General features: G+C 40.0%; 1 protein-coding gene across 2 annotated transcripts; it reads left to right on the top strand.

Annotated features, from left to right (window-relative positions):
- Nucleotides 1-821: 821 nt before the first annotated feature.
- pip4k2ca (phosphatidylinositol-5-phosphate 4-kinase, type II, gamma a) lies at nucleotides 822-23,132 on the top strand. 2 transcript variants are annotated; one of them, XR_006106033.1, is made up of 11 exons: nucleotides 822-1,261; nucleotides 2,608-2,705; nucleotides 2,910-3,006; nucleotides 3,565-3,714; nucleotides 11,806-11,952; nucleotides 12,149-12,187; nucleotides 12,293-12,406; nucleotides 13,793-14,057; nucleotides 16,196-16,299; nucleotides 17,154-17,339; nucleotides 22,265-23,132. XR_006106033.1 is itself a non-coding variant. In XM_042491239.1 (10 exons), exons 1-10 carry the CDS (start codon nucleotides 1,103-1,105, stop codon nucleotides 17,232-17,234), a joined length of 1,254 nt encoding a protein of 417 aa, XP_042347173.1. In that variant the 5' UTR covers nucleotides 822-1,102; the 3' UTR covers nucleotides 17,235-20,495. The 2 variants fall into 2 exon arrangements, 1 of the variants encoding a protein (XP_042347173.1); XM_042491239.1 differs by lacking the exon at nucleotides 22,265-23,132 and having other exon boundaries at nucleotides 17,154-20,495.
- The last annotated feature ends 47 nt before the right edge of the window (nucleotides 23,133-23,179 follow it).

Below are 23,179 nucleotides of genomic sequence, written 5' to 3'. Positions count from 1 at the left end.
TGTGCCAATACAATGTATAAACTATGTGAAGATAGAAATACAGAATGTGTATGATGCTACAATGTACAATGTAAAAAATGTAATAAGTAACATATCTATTTTAATTAGGCTGCTTCATCAGAATAATGCACCTTATTACATTTGATTACTTTTTGATTACTTTTCTAAAAAATTATATAAATAGGGCAATAAAGCTAAAAAACTTAAAAACACAAGAGCATTAATGTGCTCAAATTTCTCTCGATATTCCAAAAGAAAGCATTCCTGCACGGCAGAAAGATTTAAAGAAACAAAATAGATGTTTTAATCAAAATTTAAACTATTAACTGACACCCCCCCATATATGTAACCCCTTTGTAATCACCAACGTTTTGATTAATAACTGTAATTTGATTAGACAACATATTATTTTATACTCAATAACTGAAACTGATTACAGTAACATTTATTTTGGAATTTAATTACAGTAACTAGTTAGGTCTATATGTAACTTGTTACCTCCCAATACTGACCAGGAATAAGGAATAATATAATATAATATAATATAATAATGTAATAATAATATAATATAATATAATATAATATAATATAATATAATATATAATATAACATAATATAACATAATATAACATAATATAATATAATATGATATAATATAATAATCTTATACATAGTCTACGTAGGAAACATAAAAAGTGCTGAGGTCACAGTAGTAGACAGTTGTACCCGCCCATCTATGGTCACGTGACGCAGTAGTCTCGATTCCATTGGCCAGTGACACATGTCAATCATAAACTCACCACGTGGTTGATAATAACATGGGCGGGCTCGAGGGGGCGGTGGAGGACTGTCAGCGATGATTTGGAGATATGTAGTCACGCATTATTGAAGTTAAGTAATGATTCATCACGCAGGTTTAAACTGTGCGTTAGAAAAACAAGCGTCAGTGTAACGGAGCAGCTCGAGCGGTGACCTTTGGCTGCCGACGCCGTGTGCTGCGCGAGAGAGCCCGGGGAGGAGCCGTTAGCTCGGTTAGCTTCGTAACGGTGGCCGTCAGGAAGAAGTGTCTCCACCACCGACAGGGGACAAGGAGTCTGTGGTCATGGCTGCCCTCGGTAACTCCGGGGCCACCTCCAGTCCGATGGTGGTCCTGGCCCCGAAGACCAAAACGAAAAAGAAACACTTTGTGCAGCAGAAGGTGAAAGTGTTTCGAGCCAGCGACCCCGTCCTGAGCGTCTTCATGTGGGGCGTCAATCACTCGGTGAGTCGGTGGAAGCTAGCTCAGTTAGCCGTTAGCCTGCTGGTGGTGTTACAACGAAATCTGTGACCCGTTAGATTTTGTGACACCGGAGGATCATCTGGAGGAAAATAAACATTATTTAGAGCAATATCGACAGGTGGTGTGTTTCGTATTTACTGTACAGACTTACGCACACCTTGACACCTGTGTATAGCTATTACAGGTGTGGTTAGGGACGGTTCGTTATGTGTGTGTGTGTGTGGGGGGGGGGGGGGTTAATTGTTTAGACCCTTGAGAGGGATTTATTTATTATATTTTTGCCAAATTTAAATTCTGTGTTTTGTATTTATTTTGCACGTTGTGTCTCTTAGATGCAATGGCGCACACCATAAAGTAGCAAAATATAGAAATTAGTATAATGCTGCCTTCACGTGCACCTCGAAAATATCTTATTTGCCCTTTAAAGTCTTAAGTATGGGTGGGAAGTTCGGAAATTGTGATGATACCCTAGATGCCGAGTCATGACGTTTGCGTGGTGTTTCAGAGCAGCAGAAATGTTGGAAAGCATGTAAACAGTGTCAACAATTAGTGGTAAAAATATATATATATTTCATGATTTTGTTCCCAGTAGCTGTAATTTAATTTTAGTATTTGCACATGTTAGTATATGCATATTTTAGCTGTAACAAGCGACCACATTTTCAACTATAAAGCATGCCAGGAGAGTATACTAATATTGATTTCAATTTTGTTTTATAACACGAGTTGCTGACTTGACGTCAGAAATGCATAAACATGGTGGGCAAAAGTCAATGTTTGATCAGTGGTAAGAAACTTTTTTTAGTAATTAATGTATTAAATATCAATTTTTGACCACATGTAGAATATAATATGGTATTAATTACAAGTGCTGTATATGTAAAGTGATCTAAATTAAATATAAAATATTTTAAAAATAATATATAAAAATCTAAATAAACTGGAAACAGCAACAACAACATTTTCTGCCAGTCACTCCAGGAGCCTCAAGGAAAAATACTTGTAGCTTTGGGGAGGTTCAAAGAAATAAGTCGCCCAATGTGGCATCATTGTATTGCTCGACTTGTCCTGTCTGCACCCTAAATTGTTAGTTTATTATGATATTAAATAAAGGAGGAGAAAATCTACATATCTCACAGGGGAAGTGGGAACCAGAGAATCGATGTTTGCTTGGAAAAATTACCGAAAATATTGTGAGAATCAAAATACTAAACATTGTAGCTCTACCGTGGATCACTTTATGATAATAAACTTTTGTTGCAGCCCTGTTTTAGACACTAATGTGCTGCTTAATTATCGACATTTTGCAATTTCTTTCCTTCTTTCAGATCAACGATCTCAACCAGGTGCCTGTCCCTGTGATGCTGCTGCCGGATGATTTTAAAGCCAACACGAAGATCAAAGTCAACAACCACCTTTTCAACAAGTAAGACACAGACATGAGTAATTAATGGAGCAGACTGTAAATAAATAAGTCTTTATAAGAGTGTACAGACACAGTCTTGTCTCTTGTTACCTCCAACTCAAACAAACAGATGATAAAGTTGTGATGTGAAAGAATTTGTCAGAGTACCTGAATGATTAGTTTGTGTGCTCGCTTCTTCTTCTTACTTTTCTACTTCTTTTGCAGAGAAAATCTTCCAGGACATTTCAAGTTCAAAGAATATTGTCCTCAGGTCTTCCGAAATCTAAGGGAACGATTTGGTATTGAGGATCTTGACTATCAGGTATGTCGTACTATGCAGTATGTATCTGATGCCACATAGGCTTATCACCCCAATCCTTGCTTCCCTCCACTGGTTCCTCGTTTGTATCAGAATTGATTTTAGGATTTTATAGATATCTTTAAAGCTTGTCTTGGTCTGGTCTCAACTCCACCACAGAAATGTTGACCCCATATGAGCCAGTTCGCAGTCTGAGATCCTTGTGTGGGGGCCCTTCTGATTCTGTGACGTCTTTTAAATAATTTGTTAAAAACAGTTTTTAAAGACTTGCTTTTATGTAATGTCATCATTTTTCTTTTACCTTTTCATATTTCCTTTTATTTGTGGTTTTATTGCTTCTGTTGTTGTTTTTAGTCTATTTCTTTGTATTATTTTATAATGACATTTTACGTTTGCATTCTCTGGTTTTTATTTTATTCTAACTCTGCCGTAGTTTCCTCTCGCTTATGTTCAGCAGGACTGTTTGGCTTTCTGGTGTTATATTGACGTCTTTAAATAATTCTGATACAAGTTAAAAGATACATGATCTTAAAATTTACCCCCATGCTTCATCTTCTCCAGGTCTCGTTGACCCGCAGCCCCCCGATGAGGAGTGTCGATGACCAGGGAGATTGTCTGCTCCTCAACTCCTATGACCGAACGCTGGTCATCAAGCAAATCTCCAGCGAGGACGTCGCAGACATGCACAGCATCCTGTCTGAGTACCACCAGGTAAGATCCGGATGGTTAAAGTAAAAGTCTGTTCTGTATATAACGTATGATCCCGGCAGTGTTAATTTCTTTGAGAAAAACTATGATGAAAATTATTCATCAACAACCTTTTGTTCCGTGACTAAAATGAGACGAGTTAAAAATAGATCTGATAATGAAAACTATGAGGCAACGTAAGTTTCCTTTTCGTTGACGAGACGGGACGAGACAAAAGTATCAGCGGTGGACTATCAGACATTCAAAGTGAGAGGATAGAAGAGATCAGAATGACCAACAATGGCCGTGCGTGCAGTCACTTTCTATTGTCGTATGATGGCTGGCTGTAAACTCCAGTAAATAGTCGGTGCCAGGATCTTTTGCGAGTCTGCAAAACAACCGAGTAATGTCCGCTGATGGTATGAGCTGTGAGCTGTAGTTCAGATAAGCAGCTGTGTGTGTCTGACTGGATGGTGGAGCTGTTGATGGATTTGTGGAGTTCATAGTTGAGGTGTAGTGATCCATCAATCTGCATCAGTATATCGATTAAATGAGCAATGGTCCCGTATCTTCGGCTGCTGTGAAAATCAAATCAACTCAATTTTATTTGTATAGCACCTCATTTACAAACATGCAGCCTGAAGTGCTTCACGTAGAAAAATTTTAATAGCCAAGATGCAATTTAAAGGATAACACAAACAACTACACGAGGAAAAAGCGAACGCCTGCACACTTACTCATGCCGCGCAGGTTTATTGAAGACAATGTTTCGATCCAAGCTTGTGTGGCGAGGAGTAAGTGTGAAGTGTGTTACCTTTTTCCTCATGCATGCATTGATTTTTTTATGCATGCTTATAGAGATTTAAAAAAGTATAAATCTACAATAATGTTTTTACTATTTTTATACATTTTTATGGTTACAAAAAAATAAAAGTCTGTAGAATAAAAAGATAATAAATAAATGAAACTGAATTTTAAAAAATAGCAGGGATAAAATTAGGTAAATACCTATTTAAAATTAAGACCGTAATCTTGCTCCAAATTAAAAGCCAGATTAAAAGGTCTACTTTAAAAATCCAGAGAGAGCTTGCTACTCTAATATCCAGAGGCAGTGAGTTCCCCAGTTTATGGGCATAAAAACAGGAAGTTCTCTCACCGGGACTTTTATGGGACACATAAAGCAGCAGAGGAAATTAGTGATGTGGGTGAAACACAAAATAAAAGAAAGTCTCTGATGTATGGACAGACAAGGTCATTTAAATCTTCATAGAGAAGAAAAATTTAAAATTCAATCCTCAAAGACACAAGCAGCCAGCAGTGGGGTAATGCGATCCATTTTCACAAAATCAGGCTATAATTGAACGTCCGTCTGACTTCTGTTGGTTCAGTCATCCTCTCAGTCATTGATTAAAGGTTTGCATGTCGGTCTCCAGACGTGGGAACATCACACAGAGCCAGGATCACTCACCTCCTGTCTGCGTCACCGAACTGTGTCTACAGCTTTCACATCTGCGGCTCTCTGCGTCCCACTTACAGAAAATTCTCTTTAACCTTTGTGTGGACCATTTAGCAGCTGAGAACCTAAAATAAAATGAGTTCCTAAAACGAGCACTTCCTGGGGGGGATTTAAAAAAAAAAAAAAATTCTGCCTCATAGGTGAGGGAAGTCGACCCAAATATGACTATTTTTAGATTCATGCGTCTTGCCGGGAGCAATGCTGAGAGCAGGAAGACGGCTACTTATTTAACCGAGGACGGCAAACATTCGGGTGTCCTCCAGCAAGACCCTAAATTAGGCTTTAAGGTGTCTGTCTCCATATTGAATGTGACTGCTGACCTCCCTGTGGGGAAACTGAACACAGACAAAACAAAAAACTCTCGTCATCAAGGTTACAGCCCCACGCAGCACTGGGAACAAACTCTCTGTTATATGAGGGTTTATTAAAGATATGCAAATGTTCATGTAAATAGAAGAGTGCATTTGTGGAAGAGATAAGAGTGAGGTGACACACGTTCACCTCTATTTTGTTTGTTTCAAGAGGTTTTATGTCGTATTTGCGGGCCGCCCTGGTATCAGCGCTCGTGTGGACACTTCAAAACTGGGTCTCAGTTTGGGCCAAACATACCACTGTGTAAACTTTTGGCTGCTTTGAGCTCTTACTGGAATGTGCAGCCTGTGGTTCTGCAGCCTACATACAACTGGGAGGGAGATGAGGAAAAATGGCAGCTCTGTTTCAGAGTGTTTTTTAATTCACACGGCCCTGAATGAACTCATTGTTAGCAGAGCTCCCGTGTTGGCGTTGCACAGTTTCCTTCATTCATCGTGACAGTTTGTAGGTTGAATTTAATCCTGTCAGTTTTCTTGACACCTTTTAATTGAGGGGTGTGTCACTGTCTCATATTAACCAAGTGAAGTACTATTTAGATATATTTGTTTTTTGCTGCAAAAGAACTGAATATTGAGATGCTAAATGCTGAAATATTTGGGCCAAATGATGCCTTGCTGTAGAAGGCTTTATTGTCGTTGTACTGGCTTTTAGGCGTTATTTGGATGAATTTAAGTTTTTAGGATCAGGATTTGTGTTTTGCAGGATTTTGCTTTTGGAACTAGTTTTTCAGTCATTTTCTGTGTTGTATCAGAGCATCTAAAGACCAAATCTTTTGACCACATAAAGCCGGACAACACCAAACAACGTTTAGAGCTGTGTCACTGATGCAGATACATTTTAGATTGCAGAAACACATCATGAGAGTTGGCACATACTCCTGTGATGTCGTAAGAGGTCATAAAACTCAATCTGAGCTTTCTCAACAGTCTCCACACTCCGATAATGACAAACACGTTTAATAGTATTGTAAGTTTTTAGTTTAATAGTGAACTTAATTGTTCTGTTTGTATCTGCCCAGGAACTGCAGATGTAAACTAACTCATAGCTAAATCTGGCAGAAATCATCCTTTCTCATGTTGAGATTAATGTTTTGTTATGCATGATCCTTGTTTAATAAAGACATGGGGATAAAAAAAGGTTAAATTATATTAACATTGTCCACAACCAATAGCTGCGCTCTCTCTAGCACTAAACAGGAAACAGCAAACTGGATAAACATGGAGGAGACTCCAGGGTGCCACAAGACTGCGAAAAGGTCTCTCTTCTCTTGTATTTTGGAAAAGGAGGAGAAACTGGTGGAGTCGTAGAGTGAACAAGAGTCTGTGTTTCATTTGTCGCATATCGTATCCACCAACCGGCACTTATTTTAGTGAGAAGCCCTAATTTTTAATTTAAAAAAAAAAATCAATTTCAATTTGCTTCGGAGAGATGTGTAGATGGCAGATGAGAAGGCTCTTCTCCAGCAGCTGCTGGGAGCTTCTGCTAAAGTCACCTGACAGTTAAACGTCTGGACAGTTATAGAGGACATTATTGCACATGCACAAACATGAACCTGCAACAGACAGTGTAGGACAAACACCTGCTGAGACACCTGTCGGACAATGAGAGTGGAGCGGACACCGGTGGACGATGTGTGGAGGGGACACTGGCAGAGACACTGGTGGAGAATGAGAGCGGAGCGGACACCAGCGGAGCCACCGGCGGAGAATAAGAGCGACCAGACATTTGGAGACACAGGCAGAGACATAGACGGAGAATAAGAGCGGAGCGGACATTCTGAGACACCAGCAGGGAATGAGAGCGGAGAAGACACCGGAGGTGAATGAAGGTGGAGCGGACTTTCAGAGAAACCAGCGGAGAACGAGAGCGGAGCGGATCAGTCAGCATCAGTAACTCATCCCCGACTTTCTCTTTCAGTCCTCAGCGCCGTCAGGTCTCACGCTGCAGGCTGGTCAGCAGGTCAGCGATGAGAAACAACAGGGACGCTGAGTTAATGATTATTTCTCTCTTTATTTGTTCATTTGTTATTTTCAAGGCAGAACTTCTTTTTATCCTTATCTTATCTTTTTTTTTTTTTTTTTTGGCACGACCAGCAGCGCTCCTCCAGCGCTCCTCCAGCGCTCCAGTTTCTCCTTTGCCAAGGATCGCCCTGGACAGTATATTTCCTCCTGATGATCTAAATATGCGTCATGTCAGAAAGTCATGGGAGATACATGGCTGGCAACTTAATAACCCCTTAACAGAAATTAAGTGTTTTAGTTTTAATGTCAGTAGAGGTAATAAAAGCTGTAACACAAGTGTATGTGTTGCAGTATGTAATGTTATATCGCTGTTAATAACAGAGTGCATCTTTCTAAAGACTAATTAATAACAAATATGTAGATAAATATATAGGTATGCACTAATTAAATGCCTGCAGAAGGGATTGCTACCTCTGTATAAATGATTCAGCAAAGTGTCTACCTTTAGACAAATATTTTCTCATGGTGCAGTGTGTATTTTGTCATATTGCACCACCCAGGCAATATTGTGTACATGTGATCACAAACTGTGTGAATGCTGTTTTGAAGGCACCGTTTGTGTTGTTGGTTCATGCTGTTGTTAGGCTCTTGAGTGTAGAGCTGTAATCTTCAATTGCTGAGCTAAATGACAAGGCAATTCATTTTTATTTATTTAACCAGGTTGGTCTCATTGAGATTAAGAATTTCTTTTTAAAGGGAGACCAGGACGAGACAGTCAGCAGTCAAGTTGCAGACAGAGACACAAAGGGAGACAAGCACTTACATTTGTATTAAAAGACAACTATCTATGAGTCAAAAGAAAACTTTCTGGGAGTCAGTTGTGCAAATAATAGTCAGCTTCTTTGAACACTGATTTATCATTAAAATTATTTTCAAGCTACAAGGCCAAATATTTCCAGTGTCTAACTTTCAGGTTTTGCTGCTTTTCTCTGTTTTATGTAATTGTGTGAACTGAATATCTGGGACAGGGAAACAAGCACTTTGAAGAGATCATGGGAGGTTTCGGGATTTGGCATTTATTTTTATTTATTTATTTTATTTTTACTGTTTTTAATGCCTCTGTGCCAGAAACAGCTGTTGTTGGAGGGATTGTGTTTTTGGGTCATCCCTTCTGTTCTCATCCTCCAGTCAACATGTCGAAGTAGGGGTGGGCGCTATATATCGAATATACTTGAGGTATTGCAGCTTTTTGACGATATCGTGTACATCAAGTAAAAATTGTCATGTCATTTTTATAAGCCATTGAGTTTCGGTTCTCTCATTCTCTCCTACGGATCTCTGCCTCCCACAGACACACACAAAACAGGGCTTTTGCAGAGCTCCAGACTGTGAATATTAAGTCACATATTGCGACCATGGAGCACTACTGGGATTTGCAAATACTGTTAATATCTGAACTGGAGAGTTGGAGCTGGAGTTTATTTTCAGCTTACAGAGAATAAATCAAGTTTAACGGTGCTGTGATAACAGTCTAACTTAATGAGAGGTAGCGGTGGTTATGTGAGCAGATGAGGTGTGTGTTTTTTTTGTATCTGCAGAGCTCCGATTGCAACTATTTAGTCACACTCTGTGACCACGGGGCACCAGTGCGAGTTTCAAATAATAATAATATATGAACTGGAGAGCTGTTAGTTTGTTGCCTGCTCACAGTGAATGAATCCTCACGGTTAAAGGCGTTGCAGAATCGATTTAACTTTCTGCTAACACTAACATCCAGTTGTTGACCGGAAGCTCAAGTCCAAAAACATCAACACTTCCAGCTTAAGAGAGCCAGGTCCTTGAAAGTAAAAGCACCATGGGTCCCACTTTTAAAATTGCATTATATAAATACTTTTACTTCCTTATAACGGTATTTTATTAAATGTTATTATATCAGCAGTGTATTCAACTTAAGTATTTGACAGTAGCTACTTTAACTTTATCGTAACTGCAGTCCATTAAATAATTTTGTATTTTAGTAGGTGACATTACTTAAAAGTACATTTTTAAAATATCAAGATATATATTGTGTATCGTGAACAGTGAGTTATTATTTTAAAGACATATTGCCCAGCCCTATAATGATGTATCCTTGGGCAATAAATGGTGGTGGTCGTGGTGTATGGTGTATAAATGTCTATGACTAGTTAAAAATTAAGTAGCAGGTGGCACCTTGTACAGTAGCCTCGGCCACCAATGTATGAATGTGCATGTGAATGTGACACGTGTGAAAGCGCTTTTAGTGGTCAAACAACTAGAAAAGCGCTATACCAGTGCTGGGCCCTTTACCATTCACCATATTTTAGGACCTTCTTTAGGGACTTTCTTCAAATATGGCACAAATGTCTACTTGGATTCAGGGATGAACCCACCAGAATTGTCATAAATCTGCAAAAAAAACCCAAACTTTTCTGGTCATTACTCAACGAGATAACTCAGGAACAGAAGAGAAGACATATTGTCAGGTACAGAATTGGTGACACTAATCTTGAGTGAAACTGTGCAGGTAAAGCTTTTATGTGCTTCTGGATGTGTAAATGTTTTGGAATTTGTAGCTGACTTTGCAGCACAGCTCATTTTGAAGCATCATCTTCTATCTTGGCTGCAACTTTGTGTTTCTTCTTCTGGCAGTTGACCACAAGCTCATTGGTTCTGCTGCTATTGAGCTTCAGGTTATTGTTGTTACATCATGTGATGAAGCTCTCTATCAGTCCTTTGTGTTTCTCTGTAAAAATAGTTTCTCAGTGAAGACAGCAAGTTTCTTACTTGAATTGTATCTTCCATTTTGCTTCAAAACAAACCTAATACATTATATTGAATTCCTGCAAAGTCTTCATTGCATTATATTATGTGAGTATGGGCAGTAGTGGATGTAAACTGCAACTGAACAGGTTGGCCAGACATTTCTAAAACTGAACAATCAATTTATCAATTGAGAAAATAACTGTCAGATTAATAAATAATGAATAAAATCATTAGCTGCTGCCATAGTTTGGTGTGTGCTGAACACGGGTGGACGGTAGGAAGAAACCAGTGTATTCTCCTGCTCTCTTAGCTGTTTCCAGCTTTCACTGTTGCAATGATGAGGGTGTAGACCAGGGATACTCGACTCGCTTTGCCCAGGGGCCAGTTTTGCAAAATGCCAGGCAGCCAGGGGCCAGCTGATAACAACTTAGAGACTGTTTGGCACATTTTAAGTGTTTGTCATTCTTCATTTTTTGATAATTTTGGCTGTGTTAATGCATATGGCATAAACTTTGGCAAGATTGTGCATTATTGTTTAATCTTGGAATTTCCACCTCAGCTCCTACAACAAGTATAAAATACTACATTCATACTGTTAGGTGTAAAAAAAAAGGCCCATTGAAACCCATTCAAACTGCAATTTTTAATCCCACAGCCATCAAAGCATAAAAACATGCACTGTATTATCTCTTGGTGTCATTCTGGGCTTTTGCCTTGGAATTTCTCATTTTTACTTTTTTTTTTTTTTTACTACGTTATTTGGCATCTGGAGAAAACACATGCTATTTCTGTCATTATTGACATTTCTTAGACTGTGATCATTTAAAAAAGTCTACTTAGCATGTAGTATTGAAAATAATTAATTTCTTGTGTTTTGTTTTGGGTTTTTTTTTTTTCATCAAAAAACTTGACCAGTTTTTGATATTTATGATTAGGACTGATTTTGTTAAAAAATTACTCATTTAAAATAGAAAATAATATTAATGTTTAATATTTTTTAAAGCTTGATTTTGAAAAGCTAATTCTGTGGGCCAAGTGATATAAGTGTGTGTGATATTAAAGCGGGTCCTAAGGGTTGATAATTAATGCATAAATAATTAGCCATGACCTTTGTCAGGGGCTCTGGAGGATCCTCCCCTTGCACTTTTTTTTTGTAAACAAAGTCTGTTTTAATGCTTTTTGATTCACTCTGGAACCTCATTTAAATTTAAAGTACAAAAAAACACATGAATTAATCAAAATTTAACTGTGAATTAGAAAATGCTAGGTGGTCCACCTGACACCCTTTCAAGGGCCAGATTTGGCCCACAGGCCGCAACGTGAGTGATCTAAAAGACCCTAACACTGTTTTTGTGTGAATCTTTCATCTGTCTTTTACTCTTTTACCGTATTTCACTGTTTTTATGTTAGACAACGCTTGTCACAAAGAATCCACTCTCTGCTCCTGCCATGCAAATTCACAGTTTTGTTTCCTCTTCGCAGCACATAGTGAAGTGTCACGGCAGCACGCTGCTGCCACAGTTCCTGGGCATGTACCGGGTGAGCGTGGACAGCGAGGAGACCTACCTGATCGTCATGAGGAACATGTTCAGCCACAGACTGGTGGTACACAGGAAGTACGACCTGAAGGTGAGGAGGAACTGCACGACCTTTAATCACACATCCTAATTTTCATCACCGGTTCACAAAGCAGCGAGGAAGTTATAAAGAGATTATCTCACTGATGCATAGGAAGCAAAACAATTCACACCTTTTGTTTCAGAACAAAATTGTTTATTCTCTTCTGTTTGTGTGTCACAATGTTAATAACCATTTGGTCTCGCAGGGCTCTCTGGTGGCTCGTGAAGCAAGTGACAAAGAAAGGGTAAAATAAATATTTTGCCTACTATTTATTTTATATCGTGATGTGATTGTCTGTCTCCTCTTTGTGTCCCACGTGTCCTGCTAACAATGCGTTTTATTTCTAAAGGGAAAAGAGCTTCCTACCTTCAAAGACATGGACTTCAGGAACAACATGCAGAAGGTTTATGTGACCGATGAGCAGAAGGAGAAGTTCATGGAGAAACTCAACAGAGATGTGGAGGTAGCTGACCTGTTAAACGTCTTTTTCAGTGAGGCCTCGCTGTTGTTGCACAGCTCGACCACACAGCGGCAGCAGCAGCACGTTAGGCACACGCCACTCCTGTGATGCCATTTCGGCAGCAGGAAGATGGAGGTGAAAATCATTTACCAGTGAGGGAGGTAAAGTTAGATATTTTTATTTATATAGATACATTTTTATTATTTGTTTCAATATTCAAAACAAAATATGACAAAGATAAACATATAAAACACACATACAAACAAACAAACAGTGCTGCTCAGCATAAAATGACAAAATCAATACAAATACATTTTACCACTTCAGAATGAGACTTTTCCTCAGGTGAGACTGAATCTCGTAAACAATGAACACAAACATTTCCTTTTTCTGTAGGGATCCTTTCCACAGGGACATCTGTGTCTGAGCCTGTCAGTCATAAAAACGAGTACTTTTAGAAGATGTTAGTTGATGCTGCAAACATGCCTCGAGTGGTTACTGCGCAGCCTGTTTCGCTGCTGTCGGCAGCAGCCTTCTCTCTCAACACTGGACTGATTTCAAAAATAGTCGCTCCCAATAGAGCGGTGACGGGATGACGTATTTCTGTAGGCCAGCCAGGAAGTTAGCATCGCACTGGTTCCCTCGTCAAAAACCTTATGGGATTTTAGATTATCGCCAAAAATAAGCTCTGTGACGAACACGAGTTCATGATACTTACATGTTTTGTTCAGATGAACACCGCTTTTGTGTGTTTTGAAGCGTAAATGAAATCACCAGAAGCAAAAAGCTGTTGTTAGACTATAAACGAACTACATCGTGGTCGCACGACTTGAACGTCACCACCGCGAATTGTTCAACTTCTGTTTTGATTTAATGCACACAATCGAAAAATATTATAAACAGATAAATCTACAAATTTGAGTGCGACTGTTGCTGTAAAGCTGTAAAGGCGGCGAGTGGGTTTAACGAGTTTCTGTGCCCGCTGCGATGACGTCTATCGTCAAACAAACACCGTAGTCCGATTAAGCCACTTGTTAACAACCGCCTTTTTTAAGATACGTAAAACCTTAAAAGTTCAAAAGTTTGGTTTATACGTATTTCATGTTGCAGAACCAAACGTCTAAATATCTTTATCCTGTGTTAACCACAGACCTTATTTAAGGCATTTTACCGAAAACCTTTGAAAAAAAGCAGACTTTGAGACGAGGGAAACAGAGTGCAAAAATGCTAACAGACTTCCGCATTGAACCAGGTTGACAGATACAAAACTTATCGTTGATTAAGAGATAATTTATCATCAGTATTTTACCTTCTCTCTCCCTCATTCAGTGAGTCGGTGTTCATGTTTAAAAATCCTCTAAACAAAAGTCTCTTCTCTATTTCTTCCAGTTTCTGGTGAGACTGAAGATCATGGACTACAGCCTGCTGCTCGGCATCCACGACGTCGGTCGAGCTGAACGGGAAGAGGAGGAGGGCGAGGAGGTTTCCAACGAGGAAGAACCGGAGGCGGAGAACGGCCTGGCACCGGGCGCGACTGTTGGCTCCTACGGCAACTCTCCAGAGGGGATCGCTGGTTACATGGCCTCCTGCAAACCTCTGGGGCCCGGAGAGTTCGACCCCTACGTGGATGTGTACGCGGTCGGGAGCTGCCCAGGTAAATAGTCCACTCAGTCTACAAAATAATAACTGAAACTCAACTGTGATGTTTTAGAAAAATAATTGTTTTATTGTAGGGATGCACTGATCTAACTTTCTCTTACTGATACATGGGTTTTTTGGAAACTGATTTTTTTTCTTTTAATCTAAAACAAAAACTCCTGTCCACGGAAGCACTGTTTTAATAATAATAATAATAACTGAAAAGGTGTAAAGACACTCGTTTATAGTCTAACAAACCAACAGTCAGTGATATAACCGTAAACTTAAAGCCACACAAAGAATAAGCTGTTGGCCAATCAGCAGCCTGAAAAAGAAATATCCACAGAAGTAATGTGTCATGGGAGTGTTAAATTATGTAGCAGTGACCTCCACGGCACAATCTGACGCCTCTGCTCCTAACACAGTGGAAGATTAACTTCATATTCACGTGTAAACATGTAAAAAGTCCTGTTAGCAGGTTAGAGCAGCACTATTTTGGTCTTGTCAGCAGTTGCATGAAGTGTTGCCTCATTTGTGATGCCTTAAAAAGGAGACAACAGCGCTTTACAAGCCAAAATCTGTCTTCACTTTCTACTTATCAACAGTAAAGGTTGCCAAGTTGCAATTGCCAAGCATTTTGAGAAACTTGCAACCAGTCCTTGGCTGTTGGTTCCCATCAGTGGCAACCACCAAAAATAGGGATAGCAAACAGAAAATCCTGCACTGCAAAATAAATGTATGTTTTTTAAGATAATCCTGTTTTAGTCCCACAATGGGGGCATTTGCATGATTACAGCGACATAATAAGATATGTACAAGATAAACACAGCAAAAAGTCCCATATAAAACTCAACAGTTCAAAAAATATTTACTCTAATTTACACCAAATGCACATGGAAATGACAATAAAAAATTGCTCAGGTTTTCAGTCCATTTTAGTGTGTGTGTGTGTGTGTGTGTGTGTGTGTGTGTGTGTGTGTGTGTGTGTGTGTGTGTGTGTGTGTGTGTGTGTGTGTGTGTGTGTGGGGTCTGCTGGTAGCGGTTCTGGTTGTCCAGTCCGACAGCAGCAGGAAGGAAGGATCTGCAGAGTCGATCCTTCACACACTTTGGGTGAAGCAGTATTTGTTGTATTAGAGATATTTAAATATTGCTGCTACAGTCAGAAACAGAACCAGACAACGCAGCACTTTACAACACCGCATGTGTGTTTGTGTGTTCACTCGCGCACACACAGGCGTCTGTTTCAGGGACAATGACAAAGCACATTGAGTCGTTAAACTGTGGAGTGAAAAGCTGACTGCGAACGATTTTAATACTTAAAAAGGCAAAAGCATTATTATAGTTTCAGCAACACAAAACCTGCCCGGTTGCCAGTCTGCCAGTTTAAAAATGAGTGTTGAGCCCTTCGCTAAATACAGCGCTTCTTAAATTCTCATTGTGGAAGTAGTTTCACAAAAAGTCTGTTTTCAGTGACCTGAAACGCAGTTTGCATTTGGATTAAAGGCCAAAACGTATACAAAAAGTTTCAAATATACCCATGTTCGTGTGTACAGGGCCTAAAACCCAGGGTGTCTCCTGATACCGAGCACCAGTGCTAACTTTTTAAATTTAAAATCTCTACAGCTACAAAGCTCCTTTAATTGACAAGTCGATGGTCAAAAAGTTAATCTACAACTGCTCTGATAACTGAATAATCTTTAGAGAATTTACTCCTGAATGTTGTTGTTTGCTGCTTTACTCTGCTAAATATCTCTTTAAATTCAATGTATTTGAGTTTGACTTTAAGAACAAAACAAGATGTCACATTTAGCTTTGAGAAAAACAGATTTTTTAAAAATATTTCAAACATTTATAAACACAGATTGTATTGAGTCAAGGAAACAGATTTAACTCTTAGTTTCAACCCATCCAGAGGGAGAATCTGTTAAAACTGTTCCGCTGAAGTCTTCAAAATATGTCTGTGTGTTATAATAACAGCTTTAGTATCATCAACTGTCATCTGGAAAGTAATAATTATAAAGTTAAAGAGGTTTTGATGTTTATTTCTTATCGGGGATCTTAAATCTTGATTGTGATGTGAGACCTGTCGCAGTACGATACAGTCAATCCAGACCAGATACAACAACCCTGATTTTTCTCCGCCTTTCGTCTCAGGAGCTCCTCAGAGGGAGGTCTACTTCATGGGCCTGATCGACGTTCTTACTCAATACGACACCAAGAAGAAAGCCGCTCACGCAGCAAAAACTGTCAAACACGGGGTGAGTAGCAGCCATGGATGTAAAACAGTGAAGTCTGGATACAGCCGTGGGGGCGGGGCCTCGTTCATTCCTATGAGAGCTGCTCAGTGGTGCACGAAGCAGAGAAAGCTCTTTTTCCATGTTTAGAAATGTGTAAAATACCTGGATCTTCACTCAAACAGTGTAATTCTACTTTCGGCCACTATGTAAATTTTGCGTCAGCGCATGGTGCACTTCCTGGAGGCTTAGTAGCAGCAGAGAAGAAGGAGAGGGGGTTAGAGAGCTGCCATCGGGTTGTTCAAACCAAGCCCCCAGGAAGTGCGCCATGCGTTGATGCGAATTTACACAGTGGCTGAAAGTGGAATTATACTTTGAGTTGGTCATGTGACGCACTCGGGCCCAGAAAGACTTTTCCCCATTGACTATCATGGAGAAAGAGACGTCTGTAAATCAGTAAATACATTTTTGTGAAGGTCAAACCCCCAGGAAAGGTCCTCTATCATTATCTAGATGTAAACCATACAGTTCGCTAACATTTGGAAAGAGCTGCAAGATTAAATTTTACCTGCCAGTTACCTGCGTTCAGCTGCTGTTAATCTCTACTACGCATGCTTTATGGGCCAGTAGATCCAGGTATTTCACACATTTCTAAACCCAGAAAAAGAGCTTTTTTCTGCTTCCTGCGTCACTGAGCAGCTTCCATAGGAATGAACGTGGCCCCGCCCCCACGGCTGTATCCAGACTTCACTGTAATACATCCATGGTTCGAACAGTCGCACCTGCATGGAGGGTTTGATGCTCGCTCTCATGTCATGTAATGACAGATGGTGCTGATGACCTTTTCTTTGTCTCCGTGTTTTCTCTCTGTTTTGCAGGCCGGTGCTGAAATCTCCACGGTCCACCCCGAGCAGTACGCCAAACGATTCCGCGACTTCATCTTTAACATCTTTGCGTAACGCACTGCGATGAGCGCCGCCACGAGTCGATCCAACTGAGAGCTAAGCGTCTATTTTACCACTGACCAAAAATAGTATGCACACGCAGGTCATCATTTAAACCAGGTGATCTGAGGCGAGACTACTTACTTTGTAGCAACATGATGTACTACTTCATAGTATATATGCATATATTTATTTTTAGATTTAAGATGCATTTCTTCTAGATATTAAGCAGTCTTTAACCGAATAACTCTGGAGCATTAGGATACATGCAAACAAACTGCTGTTGATCAGTGTTAGACCACATCAGTGCGAGATCAAATATCATTTTTCCTATTTGTTGTCAGTCGCTGGTTCCCCGGGCGTGAACTGAACTTAAAGAAGGAGTTTGACATGTTTGTAAAGTGCGCTTATTTGCTTTCTCGCCAAAAGTTAGATGGGATGATGATATCTCCATCATGTTTGTCTCTTAAATTTTCTGTGGAGTTTCTGACCTGCAGCAGCATTTAGAGTTATTTCTATACGAGCGGGTCCCTATTTGGTTTGCTTCATGCATGAGTATGCATGTGCACGAGTTACACAGTCGTTTTAATGGTGATCTGCAGGGGCCAGAAACATGGTGAGATGAAGCAACGTGGCAGGTAGTGAAGATGAAGACGACGAGCAAGTGAGAACGGTTGTAAATGAGTGGAGTGAAAATATTTAAAAAACTTAGATTTGCAAATGTTTGAAGAGGAGGAAAGGTTAGAATTCAAAAGGAGGGTTTCCATCAAAGATTTGTGCAAAACCTAAACGAAATTTTCTAAATGTCGATAGAACATAATTGCAGATGACTGCATTTCCACTGAGTGATGTTCTGCCACTTCTCCTCTCACGATAACATACCAAGAAGCATGGCGATTCATCTTCAAAACATTAGCTGCTTTACTTCTTTTGCAGCCACCAAACTAGCCGTCTTTATTTCCAATCCAAGGCGGTATAGGCGTGTTATGAGAGCGATAATTAAAAGGCGAGCCCCTTATATATGGGAGCGGCCACATATGAGGGATTTCTGGGAGCTGCTAGTCCACGATTTCACAGAGGAATTGTGGATTCAAAATTTCCGGATGATCAACTTAACTTTTGAAGAGTTACGTGATGCAACAACAGTTTATGGAAGCAGAAAAACGTTTTTGAGATTATTGGGAGTTTTTTCAAAGCTGATGTGTTTCCATTAGACGGATTTTATGTTCGCGTTTTCAGTTAGCGCAGTTTGAGGGTTAATGGAAACCCACCCAAAGATACCGACTATGGTCGGGTCCAAAATTCCAGACTAGCCTGATATTTCAGGATTTTCCACACTTTCATTCATATGTGGCAAGCCACAACTAAACATCTGCTGCCACAAGTACATTTTTTGGAGCTGGGCTGTTTATTTAAGAGAACTTTAGGAACATATATACTGTTCAGTTATTTATAGCCTATTTGAGGCAAACACAGTGCAGCAGAATATTTAAGCGTTCACTCTGCTGGGTCTGAAAGCGTCAATTACCCAACCCGCGAATCACAAACTGCTGCTGAGGAAAAAATGAACTCACGGAGAGCTCCGCCTACTGCGCTGCGTTCGTGGACACAAAAGGTTACAAAGGGACTCACAGAAGCTGACGTCAGCTACTGTCACACTGTCTTTCTGTGGAAAATGCTGCATTTAGTACACTAAACAGTATGTGATGTTTTTCAGTATGTTTGAAATCGCAGTAACAAACCAATACTATTTGAAATGCACACTGTTTTCATCAAAATATTGCAGTATGCAAACACTGAACACTACAAATGTCATAAATATCCCATTATGCAGTATGCAGCAACTGTCATAAGCAACTGAGGAAGCTCTATAATATCCAGAAGTAATAAGACTGATTGCCTGCCGTTTGGGAAAAACAAAAACCTCAGAGCTAACAACTTAAATGCAGAAAATGGCACCTTTTCACAAAGATTTGGATTATGTAATAATTCCTGCTTTGTTCTTTTAGTAAATTGTTTTAAAAATCTACAAAACGACTTGTGGATGCAACTCAGACTCTGTATTGCGGGACTCTCGTGCCTGATGATCAACTCGGACACGACCAGTCAGAGTTTTTTTAGCTCCTGCAGCAGCACGCACCAATGACTTTAGACTTCACAAACCCACTGATCTCTTTTACTTCACAAGAGCTTGGTTTTGTTTTTTACAGGTTGAAAAAAAAGCTTTAGATCAACTTTTTGGCAAATTTTGTTATCTTTTTCGCAGAGCCGGGCTAGCTGCCCCCCGATTGCGTTCTTTATGCTAAGCTAAGCTAACCAGTGTCCTCTCATCTGACTCTTAGAAAGAAAGCAAATAGACGCAGTTACCAAAATGTGAAAGTATTCCTTAAATTGTAGAATAAACTTTCATGAAGATTCGTATTTAAAACAAAAAAAAAAAATAATAGTGTAGACTCTTCATAATATTATTTATCTTTGGAAGCAGGCCGTTTGAATGTTTCGTGTGCCAAATGTGTGGGATCGAAGCTTTATCCGAGCAGGATTTGCACTTAACTGTCGTGACGGAGCAGTTAAATGAAACACAGTTAAAAAATGGATCCAATCTGATTTTCCACCAAAGTCTTTGCTAAGTTTCGTAGTTAATGAACAGAACAGCTTTGCAGACTGAGACAGTTGATGCGTGGCGTTTTAGTGGCGAGCGTTTCAAATAATTTGGCCTGTAAACGTGTTTTGCAGCCGTGCATCTCTGAGCTACGACAGCCTGTAAAGAGGACGTGTGGCGGCCGACCTCGGAGCATTTCCTTTTTACCCACAGAACCAAACGAAGGATCAGTCCCGCCTTTTTAATGAAATACGTGTGGACGTGTAATTCGACATCAGAACGCTTCCTAAAAACGAGCCCATCCATCTTTATTCTGGACAGACTCCTTTTTTTGAACATGGTGTCGTGTTTTGTGCATTAAAATGGCGAAATATGTGAATCATTGTGGTAGGATAAGACTTAGACAGATATAACATTAGAGCTATCGTTAGTGTGTTGTAGCGACGTTTGAGATTTAGTGATAACCAGAGTTCTGTGTAAAACATTGTCGACAGTAACACTACATTTCAGTAGCTTCTGCAGTTCGCCTTAACTCAGCGATGTGATGCGTCATTCCTGAACACTGACGGCAGCGTAGACACAGGTCGCTCTGTACGATGCCTCATCTACTCGATGGTTGCACATGTTGTATTTTTGCAAATCAGCTTTTGGACCAAAATATATTTTACAAAGAATTTCTCAAAAGTGTGTGAGTCATTATTATTATTTGTTCACACTTTCGTGTCCTTCTCAGGATGAATGAAATCTCTCGTCATCTCTGACTCATCATGTTGTGCACTCAGTTAGGTCAAAGGATGTTTGTCCTTTACTTAATTATTGTATTAAATACTTTAGACGTTTGTAAAATAATGGGCCACTTTGTCACTCCTGTTTCAAAGGCTCAAGTTTGTCATTATCTTGGGGTTTTTTTTTTTTTTTTGGAGCCAGAAATGTTCATTTTTGGACCAGAATTTCTTCAGGTCCTTAAAAAGACTTAAACTATCATAAATTCAAGTTTAAATTAGGCCTCAAAAGTCACTAAATAACCTTAAATCTGACTTTGTGAGGTCTTAATTACCAAAAAACAGTCTCCAAACTGTGTAAATGATGAAGCCCTCTGATGTTGGTGGTCCTCTGACTTTACTTCTGCAGCAGCAGCAGGTTGTTTTTTGTGGTTTTGTGTGAAATTTCTCGACAGCTGTTTGACGAATTGTCATGAATTTTGCTAAACACATTCATGTCCCTCTCAGGATGAATCGTTATCACTGCAATGATTCCCTTTAACGCCATCCCCCAGGTCAAAATATTTATTTGTCTAAGTAACTCCTGTTTTGAAGCCTCGAGTTTGTCGTTTCGACAGTCATTATCTTGGTTTTTGGAATCAGAAGTGACCGTGTTCGTGGTGCCCAGTAGCTCAGCTGACGGAGCGGACACCCTGTGTACGAAGGCCCTGTCCTCGCTGCAGCAGCCGTGGGTTCAATTCCTCCCTCGGCCCTGTGCTGCATTTCTTTCTCCCCTTTTCACACTATCTGTCCTATCAAAAAAATGAAAAATCTTCCCAAAAATAATCTTAAAAGAAGTGACCATGTTTGGACCAGGTGGCTTCAGGTCCTAAAAAAGTGTCTGAAATAAAGAAAAATATCAGGCCTTAAAAGTCATTAAATAGCCTTGAATCTGAATTTTTGAGGTCTTAATCACCACAAACATTATTGTCATGAAAGTTTTGAACATTTTTCTGATTAAACCTGCTGACTTTGGATCATCACAGTCAGCAGGTTTGGATCTTTGGTGATTTTTTTTTTTTTGTTATTTTGTTTTCTTAGAGTCAGAAGTGACCACATTTTGAGCAGGGTGTTGACATCAGAATCAGAATCAGAATCAGAAAAAGATTTATTGCCAGGTATAGTTAACACAATACGAGGAATTTGTTCTGGTGGGTTGGTGCAACATAAATATAGAAAAAAAACCCAGATAAAATAGAAGATACAAATATAAAATATAAATTAGAATATAAAAATGTCCCTAAAAAGTCTAAAAATGACACTTTTTTCAAGTCATTCTTTTTTTATTTTTTTTTCTTATTTTTATTCTTTTTTGTGCTTATTTTCAAGTAATTTCCCTTTTTTAAAAAAACGATTTTAGTGCTAATTTTGAATAACTTTTTGTCCAGCTGCTCATTGCCTTCTCCCAATGCTTAGGTTTTAAAGGGTTAAGAACTCTGCGTGCCTTATCTTCTGAATTGGATTAAAAAATCTGAACCGATCGGGGGTCAGATTTGGCCTGTGGGCCTTCAGTTGGGTACCACTGCTGTAGATGTTTGTAGTTTTACTGTGGTCTCAGATTCGCGGGACGTCGTGGCGGGTGGGGGGTGGGGGGGTTGGGGGGGGGGGGGCAGTGACTGCTGTTTGTTTCCCTCTCTCCAGAAGATGTGTTTTCGCTGACTGGTTCCTTCCTGTTTCATCAGAGGAGAGAGAATTTGCTGACTGGTTCCTACTTTTTTCACCACAAACTTAACGGATTCGGACAATAGGATTCGGGCAGGATGAGCAGCGAGACAGAAGGAGGGCGACGCTGAAGAGGTCAGCGAGCTGCAAACTGCTGACGATCTGGACCGCGGCGGTAGGAACACACCACTTCAGGGAGCAGATCCTATTAATCAGTGTGAATCACAGCCAACACAAATGTTCCTGCGTTCGCTCTCGGTGCGACGCTGACCTCAGTCGTGACCTTCACAAGGACACATCTGGGCACGCTGCCCGGGAGGGGCTCTGGTTTGCTCAATGGCATCATTTCATCAGAGGACATGACAAGGTCACGCTGGTTCCTTGTGCAACCGCAAGACGAACACATGAGGACACGCTGTGGACCATGAAACTGCTCGTGTCTCGAGTAAACAAACCAGATCTGCTCAGTCATCATCTGAACGGGCTGAGCTGAAGCACAACCGCAGCTCACTTTTACAGACTGTTGAAGTAACGTGATAATGAGGATGTGTGTGCACATCTAGGTTAAAAAGTCCCCTTCCTCAGTGATATTCCCCAAAATTTCCCACCTCTGTGCTCGTCACTCACCGAGCCCCCACAGCACGGGAGGAGGGGGCTTCCTGTCATTGTTCTCTGCTATGTGGGGCCTGTTTTTACTGTTTCTGCACCGTTCCTGTAAGCCGTATACACGCAGGATCATGCAAGGTGATGCACTGAAGACACGCTCGCTGTCATGGAGTTAATGTGAACTAAGACTGATGACAAAATTATCTCTTTGAACCCTGAACAAATTGGAATAATTTTTGTCAAAAATATTGGAAGAAGGCAATGAGCATCCAAGGAGGAAATGGCCCAAAATTAAGAACAAAATTAGTAAAAAATGAAAAAGAAATTTA

This window comes from Plectropomus leopardus, chromosome 8 (assembly GCF_008729295.1).
Source record: "Plectropomus leopardus isolate mb chromosome 8, YSFRI_Pleo_2.0, whole genome shotgun sequence".
Lineage (NCBI taxonomy): Eukaryota > Metazoa > Chordata > Actinopteri > Perciformes > Serranidae > Plectropomus > Plectropomus leopardus.
Note: the sequence above shows the minus strand (reverse complement) of the source record. Positions and strands in the feature narration are given on the sequence as shown.